The 12,793-nt window shown below is 31.2% G+C and overlaps 1 protein-coding gene across 12 annotated transcripts in view; it reads left to right on the forward strand.

Annotated features, from left to right (window-relative positions):
- The window catches only part of LOC148280784 (alkylglycerol monooxygenase-like), a 90,766-nt gene that overhangs the window by 47,891 nt on the left and 30,082 nt on the right, over positions 1-12,793 (forward strand). For all 12 annotated transcript variants that reach the window (XM_088227830.1, XM_088227818.1, XM_088227822.1 and 9 more), the window contains 3 exons: positions 6,281-6,384; positions 10,085-10,247; positions 10,829-10,980. In XM_088227830.1, coding sequence (XP_088083956.1) covers positions 6,281-6,384; positions 10,085-10,247; positions 10,829-10,980 — 419 coding nt within the window. The remainder of the gene's footprint in view (positions 1-6,280; positions 6,385-10,084; positions 10,248-10,828; positions 10,981-12,793) is intronic.

Here is a 12,793-nt window from a genome sequence, read left to right on the forward strand (position 1 = left end):
TATACCCCTGAACACTCAATAATTTATTTATAGAATTCAAGGTTTACTATAGTATTGATGGCATTATTGATTCATGGTAAAGGAAATTTTAATTGATCAGATTAAGTATTTTAGCCTGCGATTTGCTGTATTTGGAACTATTAGAAATGATTTTTATTTGATTTAAAGTATTTTGTAAATAGATTGTATGGTGTTTTTTCAAAAAAGTTTTTTTCCCTTGCATGATTGGGAAAACAGGCATATAGCCCACAATTTCCCAATACAGAAGACAAAATATTAAGTAATATAGTTGGCAACAAATACAAAAGAACAGTAAAATATATTTTAGGATGAAGTGAAAATCAATAGTAAATAAAGGAAAAAAAAAGTAATTAATTATCAGTTATTTATGGTCTCCTTTATGAACTGGAGTTTTTCTTCAGAGTTAGTTGTATATTTGTACTAATAGGAGAGTTTATATTTTTATGCAAGAAAAATTACCTATTCTTGACCACTTTGTATGTTTTTTTTTCTTTATCGAGCGAGTATGCTGGTAGTTTGGCTCAAGTGTTCATTCATAAATATTTGATTTTTTTTCTTCCAAGGTGTTTAGGCGAGTGGTATTTACTAGAGTTATACGTATAAAGTCACAGCTGTGTAGACGGCATTTCGCTCTTTTGCATAGAACAGAAGCGTTGCAAATGTTTGGTTTAACAACATACGTGTAACGGACGGTTCGTCGCTGCACTTGAGTGCCTACGGCCCATTGTTTTGCTGTAAACTATAGCTGTCTTCGTGATTGATAATACTAAAACGATTTTCGTCTGTAGAGGCGGCTCCACAGCAGTAGCGCCTTATTAATCTTAGGATATTTTACTAATATGTATTCGATTTTAATTTTTGATTAAAGGACTTAAGAAACAGGCTATCAAAGCATTTTTATTCACGAAATAAAATAAAAATCAATGCGTCCATTTGTCTTGCTACTAATTTTTAATTCAAGACTTTATTTTCATAAACTTTATAAAGTATATAAACAAATTTACAATGTTGTATTAATTTAATTACCTTTTTGTACGATTTAGCATGGATGTTATAAAAAATAGACATAACTTTTTTCAGAAAAAAAAGAAGTTTAGTCAAGCGTCTCTTATTTTATTTTATTGAATTATTTTACAACTTTTATAACAAATATGAGTTAACAATATTACTACTAAATACAAGTTTTGTATTAACTAAATACATATATTTAAATAAACGTTTCCCATAACGTAAAAGAGAAAATAATTCTTGTGTACATAATGGGAAGTGACGTCTTACAATAGTTTGTTTATTTTATTTTTAATTATTAATCTTTTAAGGATGACATATAAATTACGGTTTTTTTAAATTATAAAAGTTATTTTTAAAAAACTGTCTACTTTTCACACTGTTCAATTATTTAAAACGTTTAAAGTTTTAGATACAAAATTGTTATTTAAAAAGAATTGTTTGCTTCCAATACATAAAGACAAAATAAATAGTAGTGTTTTTAAGTCACAACATGTTAGTACGCGACCTAGAACAAGTGGTAACATCTTGATTCCGAAATGTTTTTATTATTATTGTATTTATTTATTTTATTATCTTTTATAAGATAATTCAACAAAGATACATTCTTGAAAACATACAATTTGAAACATACTCCTACCAGAACTTAACCAAAGTACTTATAATTTACAAGTATTAGTTGATGATTTTACTGCAAAGTAACGATCTAACAAGTTTAAGTGTATGTTTTCTTTTTAAAACATTAATTTTTCAATTTAGAAAACGCTCGATCAATGAAAATTTTTTTTAATTGCACTAAGGTTTTATCAAGAAATATCTGTATAAATCACATATATTATTGATGGTTATTTATTTTCAGGTAAAGCAAATATATGCCGTCTGTGAAACAAATAATACAGCATCTTTTATTATTTATTTACTAAATTTATAAACATTGATATTTACAAATACGTTCACAACAAAATGTTGTTCTTCATGTACATAAATATCATAGAAATAAAACAAAATGCACAAATATCTCCGATAGTAAAAATGACGATAATTTAAGAAATCTAAAAATGACACAAAAATATTTTTACATATTTTTGTGTCATTTTTACAAAATGACAATGGAGGAGTTGAGGAAATGTGGATGTTCGAACATAGGCAGAATGGTGAATGTTACACAGTGTGTAAAGTGGCCACTTGAACCAGCCAGTGACAGGTTATAAGCCCTGTAAATGCCTAGACTTCCATATTCCCTTCTCAATCATGTTTTCCCTCTCTGTTAGGAAGGAAATCCAGGCAGTCTGCAAGCATTTGGACATACTCAAACATTGTTGAAATAATTTTGAGCTGACTCTGAAATGAGTCGACTTTTCTGTACTACGTCGAGTAATGCACAAGTTTACGTTATATTATTAAGTTAAGTTCTTGACTGCTTACCTACTTGAATATTTATGTCTGTATGTGATTAAACTCGCAGGAAAATGTAGGAGGTGGTAGTCTGATGAGAATGAATGAAATTGGATGCTACATTAATGTACCAATCATAATAATAGCCTAGCCGAGATGAAAGAAAACGTCCCGCAGAGCAAGTTACTTACATCTACATGGAAACTGTACTTATTCTGGTAATAGAAGACAAAAATAATGAAAAGTAAAATGGTTAAATATGGCACCAATTATTATGAGCATAGTTAACTTACTCACTTTGCACGTAAGAAAATAAACTCATTATGTTTCAGAAAGTACATTTCTAAAACTATTAAAAACAGCAGATATTCAATGAAGAAATTTTAAGATAAATAATTTATGGGAACTTAACACTTTGTATCCCGGAGCCGTGTAAACACGTGATTATATAACCATGCGATGTGTCCCGGTCCCGTGTTTTCTCGTGGTTTACCAGCTGTCTAAAAAAGTGCATTTTATTGACATCTATTGACTTTTATTAGTACTTTTTCGCTGCAGGTTAACCACGTGACAACACAGGACCGGGACACACCGCATGGTTATTATAATCACGTGTTTACACGGCTCCGAGATACAAAACACAAAAAAAGGAGTGAGGCCCTGTATATATGCAAACTTATGGCTATTTATTTTTATATGCCAATGTTGGCACAACTATCATACAAAAATTACTGATTTGATTATTTCAAATAAATCTGAGAAGTTTCAATTTATTTATTTTCTAGTATTTTCATAATTATGACACTTTTAAGAAACCCTTCACAAAGCATGAAATTTCACAAAAATGGGCCGGGCACAGGATAAATTCTGTGTGTTCGGTGTATAATAAAAAATGTGTATTCGGCCGGTGCTCAAATTGTTAATTAAAAATTATTTAAAAAAATATTTCTAAGTTAGCTTCTATTACATTACGTACAAAACAGGCGCCGTGCCGCAGTTGCTTAGACGACTAACTGTGAAACTGGCGTCGCGGGATCGATTCCCGCCAGTTGCAAGAAAGATATCAAAAAAATATTTTTTTCTCAATTGGTCTGGGTGTTGTGGTGTATTTTTCATAGCTTCCTTCCATTTTCTCTCTTTCCTACCTGCTGAAAAGCCTCTGAAATAGAAGCTTGGCGGGTTATTCCTTTAAAAAAAAACTAGCATTTACAATTACTTTAATAACATATTTATTTACATCATCGTAGAGTAAACATAACATTTCTTTTAAAATTCATTGAAACTCTTTTCAGTCTTCCTTCATACAGGTTTATACATTTTAAACCTTTATACGTAATGTAATTTTAGGATTCATGTGACTAGTTCATATAAAAATCGTAAATAATATAAAAATAAAATAATTCGGTGAATCATAAAAAGTAATATCTTTGTAATTAGGCACCTATTGGTACACAATATTATATATGCTACGCGCGGCATATTATTTTGAGGCGTGTTACTTTTTAATATAATAAAACTACGCAATAAATTAAATAACCAAAGATGTCATGGCGGCCGGTCGCAAAGACAATCGACACGGCTTGAGATATGTAATCGATCAATATAACATATATAAATCCCAATTTAATGCGTTGTTTATAAGTAGCTTTAAGTTAATTAATGATTAGTTAAAAAGAATAATTTAAATATTTTGCTACATCTTTTTCTTTTTTCTAAAATGTCGTATTTTTGTGAGACAATGTGACACTGAAACACCAAAAATCTATGGAAGATAGACTTTTGACAATTTGTGTTAGAGATTATCGCCATGTGTGTATACGTTTTATCAATTGTATTATGTATATGTAAAGCTTTTGATACTTCCTAACCTTTATTGGGTACATATATTTTGTTAATTTAAAACTCTTTTTTATTCTTCTAAACTTTTAACATTTGCACTCTCATATACATACATCTAATTTTTAAACTTTTAAATTATTTTTTTTTATATATTGTTTCATGTGTTTATCATTTTAAATCATTTGCATGCCTTGTATTATGTTTATTTTGTAATTTTTTGAAACTTTTTCATACCTTTTTGATTTGTAGTATTCAGATGTTTATTGTGTTCAGTTAAAAAATTAATTGGATTAGTCAAAAATTAAAAGATAGAGAGTAAACAACAACATTAGATAAAAGTGATAAGAAGGATCTAATAAGTAGAACACTTTTACTTGCCTAAAATTGCCTTACAAACAACTCACGGAAATCCGTCTCTTTTGGAGCAAATCAAATAGAGTCAAGGTTCGCATTTATTACCAATTGAAAAACATTGCTTCTTCAATGAAAACGTCGTTTAAGATCATTGTTTAGGAGTAAATTTCATTATTTAATTCCGATCAAAGCAAAACCAATTTCGAGTAAAGTAAAATACAAATTATTACAATTGGTGTCTAGATTTCGTTCATGGCAGAGTTTCAGTTATTTCATTTTGTTCGAACCACTCAATATTATTAAACATTCACTGAACCGCATAGATCTCCGAAATCGGGGCTAGCAATCGAAGTATAGTGATTAAATTTACAAAAATATTTAAGAAAACTATTCCTATAAGTTCAATAAATAATTTAAAAGATTGACCCGCATCGACTATCTAAAGTATTGATTAAATTATTAACCATTAGGATTATTACGGTTTTAAATTTGATTTTGTCTCTACCCGATAAAAATAAAATTTTTAATCTGAATCCAGATAATTTCGACTAGCTACTAGAAGTGGAAAAATAAAATAGTTATTTTAAAACAGTTATTCTCCCAAAACGTGTTACACAGTTTCATAAACAAAAAAAACGGCTACTGTAACGGAATCTCAAAAAACAGTTTAATTTGGAAAACGAAAAATAGGCGTGCGTGCATAAAAAAAACGTTTGATGATAATTTATGAATGATATTTAAAATCACTAATTTAATCTAAGTGATTCGGACACGACTGTTCTCAAGTCAGGGCGTAAAAATACGCAATACTGAACACGTGTCAACTGACGTATTAGATCTTTGTACTCGGCAGATAAGGATGCCTGCGCAAAAATATATACTGAAACATGGTCACCATGTAAGTTTAATTGGAAAAAAGGGATGAAAGTTCTCTGAATTCTGTCGAAATCCAATCTCTCAGGTGAATGCGTGTTAAAACTGTGCATGATAGGTGCAAAAATGTTGAGATCCGTGCACTATGTAAAGCTGAGACCAGCATTCTCTCCAAAAAAATATGAAAGAGTGCTGAGTTGATACCGAAAGAATGGCTAAAAGGATTTATGATGTGAATTTCACTGGATGCAGAAAACAAGGAAGACCAAGAAAGACATGGCACAAACAAATTTAACAAATGTTTGAAAATGGACATGTTAATAGTCGGAATTCGGAATAATCACCGTGCCTGCATGAGAAGATGGCGAAAAAAGTGGCGTTCTAGCCTGTCGGCCCCTCCCACGTGAAAAGTAATGGTTTGTTTGTATGACCTTATAAGTATGGCAACCTCATATGACTATACTATCACTTTTATTCTTATTTTTATTGTAAGTGGTGTGGGCCAGTGAAGATCTATTTTAACGGGTACCAGTAAATAGTTCTCGCCCTCCAAATCCAGATCTATAAAGAGCCCGGATACTGGGTGGAAGGCGAGAGTTTACATTTTGCTAAATCTCCTCCTCCAAGCCCAGATGCAAAGACTATCGGGCTGTCAGGTAAGAAGCTAGCTCTTTAACATCCTCAGGTTTAACCAGTGGTCCCCCGAGGATGAGGTTCTAAACTATCACTATTCCGTCAAGTGTGAATATAAAGATAATTTTAATGACTCTTTAATTTCTTTTTATTACAGAAGTACATTTACTTTGGGCACAACACCAGGTCCACCATAGTTCTGAGGAGTTCAATCTATCAGTAGGACTTCGCCAGTCTATTCTTCATGGGTGGTGTGGATTCGTAAGTAATCAACATAGTTTCCATGGCAAAATAAAAAATATAGAAGACCCTTTTTAGGAAGACAAAAAAACAATTTACTTTACATTTCTGTGCCTAAACATTAATTTGTTTTTAACCACTTATTTTTTCATCAAATTATCGACCGGATTTTTTATTTATTTATTTATTTATTGATTTACACGCCCAATGGGCTTTTACATATTTTAGAAATTACATTTAAGTGCAGCAGTGAAACATAAGTATGTAAATTTGGTAAAAATAAAAGATAACATAAGAAAAGCTAAAAGATACAATAATAAGTAAAAATCAGGAAATGTACCAACATAGGTATATGGTACATAGAAAAATATTTAAAAAATTTACATATGAAAACATACACGCATACATATACATACATATAAGTTTATACATTATTAAAGAGATACATGAGAAAAAGAAATAGTAAAAAAAGAAAAATATTAAGAAATTTTACATAAATTAATTTATAACCTTTTGAATACTTAACCTATATTTATATAAAGACAGACAAAATATATCAACTTCACCATACTCGTTACCTAGCCGGTGTAGTCTAGGTATTGGTGAATTGTAATAATAATTGTGACTGCCAGGAGATTCAAAAAATAACGTTAGCTGCCGAGTATTTCGAAGAGGTACTTTCAAGCTGATAACACTAGTTAATTCCGGGACGTCCAATACGCCATTCGCTATTTTATATAAATTTAATAAGTCATTTATAATTCTTCTTTTACATAGAGTTGACATATTTAGTGTACATAATAAATTATCATAATCAATATTTTCAGCGGGTATATTAAGTTTGTAATTGATGAATCTAAGGAATTTACGTTGTACTCTTTCTAACTTTAAAATATGAACATTGTAATAAGGTGACCAAATTGTTGAATTGAATTCTAAATTACTTCTAACCAAGGCAGTAAATAGCACTTTGAGGGTAGTGATGGAATTAAAATCCTTTACGGTTCGCTGCAAATATCCAAGACATTTAATTGCCTTATTACTGATGGTATCAATGTGAGGAATAAATGTCAATTTTTCGTCAAAAACTATCCCCAAATCCTTTATTTGTGTAACTCTTCCCAGATTGATATTATTAATGTTGTAATCGAATATTATGGGTTTTTTACTTCTTGTAAATGATATTACACAACACTTGTCGACATTTAAATAAAGTTCATTTTTCTGGCACCAGTTGTACAGCCTTACCAAATTAGACTGAAGAACTCCACAATCGGTATCAGAGGTAACAGTTTTTGAAATTTTACCTACTCCTACTCCAGTTAGAAATTGATAGAATACACCAGGTTGCTGTTTAATGCGTATTGACTACATGGCAAAAAAGACACGGCGCTTTGTTGATGTAACTGCACTTGAATTACATGCGAGAACTGAGTGACTGACTGACTGAACTTTACTGGACTGAATTGGGCGTTGACTGCGCCTTGTGGTCTCTATATAGCCCGCAATTATTCGTTATTCATATATTTATGGTAGGGATGATGTTAATGTACTGCTGGACGTTAATCTTGTGTTCTCCAGAATGTAATGTATAGAATTCAATAGAAAATGCTGACTTGCTTCTCGAAGTCATGACTTAGGTGAAATTATTTAGCACGTTTGTGTCATCGATCATAGACTATAAACCCCACATAAATATTAATAATCTCACTCAAGTGTATACTTAAAAGTTTATTTATTTATTAAATATTACACAATTTTATTTTAGCTCAATCAAATATTATGTTTATGTCCCGACTAGTTAGAATATTCCCCGTTGAGTCGGGACTCTTCTATACCAAAATGAATATATTTATGAATATTATGACCCATCAATTTACAAAATGCATAGTAAAAATGACAAGAAATAAATACGGCTAAGTTATCTAATAAAACGCGGTGAAGCCAAGTTAAAATCACGTGTCGAAAATTTTAATTTATTTCTTGAATAATTTTATAATTCAATTTAGTTATTAATTTTAATAATAAAAATAAAAATAATATGGTACAATATATAATTCAATAAACAGATTAATAATTTTATGTTTCGATTAGCAATAGTAAAAATACATATTTGAAAATTATTAAGCATCACTATTAAGTTTATTCCAATATATTATACAATATATGCATATGTACATACACATAAGTGTAATAATTAAGGCAGCATCGATACTATAAATTTATTCCCGTGGCAATATTATACAGTGGTCTCTACTCCTCGACAAAATCCAGTTATGGATCTTTATCTAAAATAAAAACACTGTTTTGGAGAACTTTATATGTCCATCCAAGACGTTGAACATTTTTGGAGTTATATACGAATAGTGTCTCCGAGCAAACATCGTACGTGTTTAGTAATTTAAGTTTATGTCAGTAGTATTTTGTGTTTGCGGTATGAAATGAGGGAGGAGTTCCAAAATGAGACAGGAGTGGACTTATCTTTGACTTTTTGTCATTTTTGAGTGTGACTTTATTTTTTGGTGGATTCTTATTTTTGAAGTGAAGGTCAGTGCTTTATAAGCTCCTGACGTCACTGCAACATGTGAAGATCTATTGTGACGGGTCCCCGTGAATTAGTTCTCGCTCTTCAAGCCCATGTCTTAAAAGAGCCTGGCAACTGTGCGAAAGGCGAGAGTTTTTTGTCATCATTTTGCCAAATCTCCCCCTCTTAGCTCAGATCCATAAAATATCAGACTATTAGTTTAAGGACGAGCTTTTGATCATCCTCAAGTTTAACCAGTGGTCCTTCGATGACGCTGCTTCTTTTATGATATAAAACATCACATTCACATGAAACGTGAATAGGTGTTTCCTCATCTGCACTGCAGAACCAATATCTAGAAGTTTCGGAAAGGTTCATTCAAGCAAGGTGTTCGTTCAATCTTCAGTGACCTGTAAGGGCTTTAGTGATAACCCCCACTTGCTTTCGACTGAGCTTTATTACGTCGATAGAAAATCTTCGCGAGTACCCTTTTATCTGATTTTTCGCGTAAAGTGGGCATTTGTAAATATTGTGTATTTAATTTATTATTATTAGCTTTTTTCAATTTCATAGTTGTCTAATTTAGATTTTTTATTTTTAACATGTAAACTCTTTAAACGAGTATTTTTATTAAAGTTATGATTATTTTCTACAAGATGGTTTGATAATTCGGAAAAAAACATTAATTAGGCGCCTTAAGTGTTCTTTTACTCTAATATTAAAGTTTCTTTCAGTTTTTCCCATGTAAATTGAATCAACTTATGTAAATCAAATTTTTTATTTACAACTATTCTAAATAGAAAAATCTACTTACTTTTGCCCCAATTTTGAAAATAAATATAATATTTTATCATCAATCAATAAGTATAATTGTAGATATACCCATGGAAATCCAATGATTATCAGATAATATTATATGGTTAGGTTAGACATTTTTCGAATACTGTAAAAATCACTGCCTTTTTTTTTTTTAAATATTAGTTGCAGCGTAATTAAAACAGTTTCTCATTACACTCCACAGATTTTTTTCTGCGTAGTGTCACATCAAAATACCATGAGAGAGTAAAGGTAAAGAAATCAATTACCCACAAAACGAAATGCCATTGATGTAGTGCTAGTAATATGTCAATTTGATAATACGTTAATGTAATTTATTATGATTGTATTTTTGTATATTTGGTTTTTTTATAATTTCAGATTTTCTATCTACCCTTGGCAATAATTATTCCTCCGACTCATTTCCTCACTCATCAGCAGTTCTCTCTTATCTTCCAATTCTGGGTTCACACCAAGACAGTCACAACCCTCGGACCCCTGGAATACATCTTCAATACTCCGAAGCATCATAGGGTGCATCATGGTGCGATATTTTCTACAATTATTCCTCTGACAACGTTCTGTTAAGGGACTCCATATTAAATATGTTAAAGTTGACTTTTTAAATTAAAAACACTTAATTGTCAAATTTATGAACCTTATACAAATGTGCGTGGGATTCATCTGCTTGAATTTTTTTACGTACAAGGCAAGGCCCGCAAACAATTGATCAATTTTATACTTCTTTTTATACCAGTTAGTCGAATCAATAATATTTTAAGTGTGTTCTGACAATGGTAAATGTTACACTGTGTGTAAATGTAAAAAGACCACTTAAACTTTTTAATACCAAGTCATAAGCTTTGTAAATGCCAAGTATTCCATATTCCCCTATCAAAAATGTTTTTTCCGTATCGCAAAAAAAAAATCAAAATTGCATTATTTTAAATAACTGAAACACGTGAATATTCTAAGACCGTTTTTCTGTTTTGTTATGCCACGTATTCCTAGTACTTCCTCGACTTTTGAACGCATTTCAGCATCTTTTTCTGTCTTATTATTTATATTTTAACCATTAAACTGCTGTATAAAAAATATATCATCATTTTAAATATTTTTTTGCAGGTTGCAATAAATACTGTTTAGACAAAAATTACGGTGGAGTGCTTATTATTTGGGACAGGATTTTCGGAACATTTGCAGAAGAACGAGAGAAAGAAGAAATTGTCTATGGACTTGTTTTCAATAAGCCGTGTTTCGATCCAATAGAACTCCAGGTATTAATTTATTTTTATTTAAATTAGACATGTAAAAATAGTTTTTAATATGTGGTATTTTGATAGGTTTTGTTCAAAAAAACTTCATAGCATGAATAATATTATACTTGAATTACTTATTTAGTATTTTGCCAATATTAGTTTAAATGTATTTTTAACCAATTACGTGGGTCTTGTACATATTCTGGCAAAAATATTGCGCCTATAAGTGCTAAAATAGGTATCAGACCTGAGTACAATCGAACTAGGTTATAACGATCACGGAAATAGCGAGATCTCGGATGTAACGAGGACATTCATTGACATTTTAGTTTATGGTTTTCTCCATACATTTATTCACTTTTGTAACGAGGTACTTTTTGGATGTACCAAATAAAAAAATTGTTAACAGTTGAACAAAAACTCCTTAATCTTTTAGAAACATAATTTTTGAAATAAGAACCTGAGTAATAAAATCTTGACGGGCGGCCAACTTCATCATTCATCAACTTTGTGAATTATAAATGCACCGATGATGCATTTATAATTGACGATTTGGGGGTCTAAAGGTCTCAAATACCTGAGAGTATGTGTTACGGAAAATGTCAGCTTTAAAAAAAAACTGGGAATGCGGCTAGGAATAGGAGGCGCCACATTTAACAGTATGAAAGCTGTCTGGAGATCAGATATTAACTCAATAAAAATCACCATGTAATGCCTGTATAACACCTTTTCTCCTCTGCTGATGCTAATTGTGGCACCTTGCTAGTGTTTAAAACAGCAAAATACTCAGTTTTGAGAATAAGTGTCTCAGAAGAATCTTGGGTGAGCGGTGGTTTGACTTGAAAAAATGACGTAATAAGATAATGGACTCAGTAAACTCCTGTGACAACTGTCATCAAGCGGAGGCGATGCATTTGGCTGGGCCATGGTATACTGCGGATGCCTCCTGAGAGCATTAACCACGATTGCCTACTTTACAAGGCATCAGGTTCTCGACGTCCTGGACGTCCGCTGCTGACTGTTCGTCGGTAGTTTACGTCAGAATTACGGGACGCGAACTTAACTTGAAAGGACGCACGGGAACTAGCAGCCGATAAAGATGCATGCAGGCTCTTTGTGGACACCATATGCTCCAACTAGGGAGTGGACATAGAATAATGATGAATTTAGATTTGAGCACCCAAAATGATTCAAAATATAAAATAATATTAATAATATATTATTATGTTAAATAATTCACCGCAATAAAGATAATGTTTGGTCACACTCAGAAGTATATTGATAGAATATTTTTCACCGTAAGAAAGATGTTGCAATTGAGATAAAAAATGACTTAGCTTAAATTCCTTGCTGTTTATATTTTTATGACTCCATGAATTGGTTAAACCATATGCTAGTGTTGGCAAAGATAAATGCCATAAAATTTTATCTCGCTTGCAACGCGAATTTTAATTAACGTACGATCTCTATATTTAGACTCCCATTCCTTCGTTACGACCATAAAGCTGAATTTTTTTAGAAGAAAATCTCGCAAAATATTTTGCGTCATTACAAACTTCCATTTCATACAAGTCAAGACTGGTTACTTACTCGGCAAAATCATAAACAGTTGACACTTATCTCGCATAACTTAGACTTAACCGGAATGAAATGTTACCCAAACCAAAGTAGACTACTGAGAATTTGACGTGTTCTGAGTTCATTTGTGTATTTATTTTATTTACATTTAAGAAAAAAAAAACAGCGGAAGATTAAAATACATTAAAATACACACGAAACAATACAAATATGACATTCCCGTATTGATATTAATCTCACGCATTGAAGAGGT

The sequence above is a fragment of the Micrasema longulum genome, unplaced genomic scaffold, assembly GCF_059751315.1.
Source record: "Micrasema longulum isolate JH-2025_06_02 unplaced genomic scaffold, ASM5975131v1 h1tg000541l, whole genome shotgun sequence".
NCBI classification, from domain to species: domain Eukaryota; kingdom Metazoa; phylum Arthropoda; class Insecta; order Trichoptera; family Brachycentridae; genus Micrasema; species Micrasema longulum.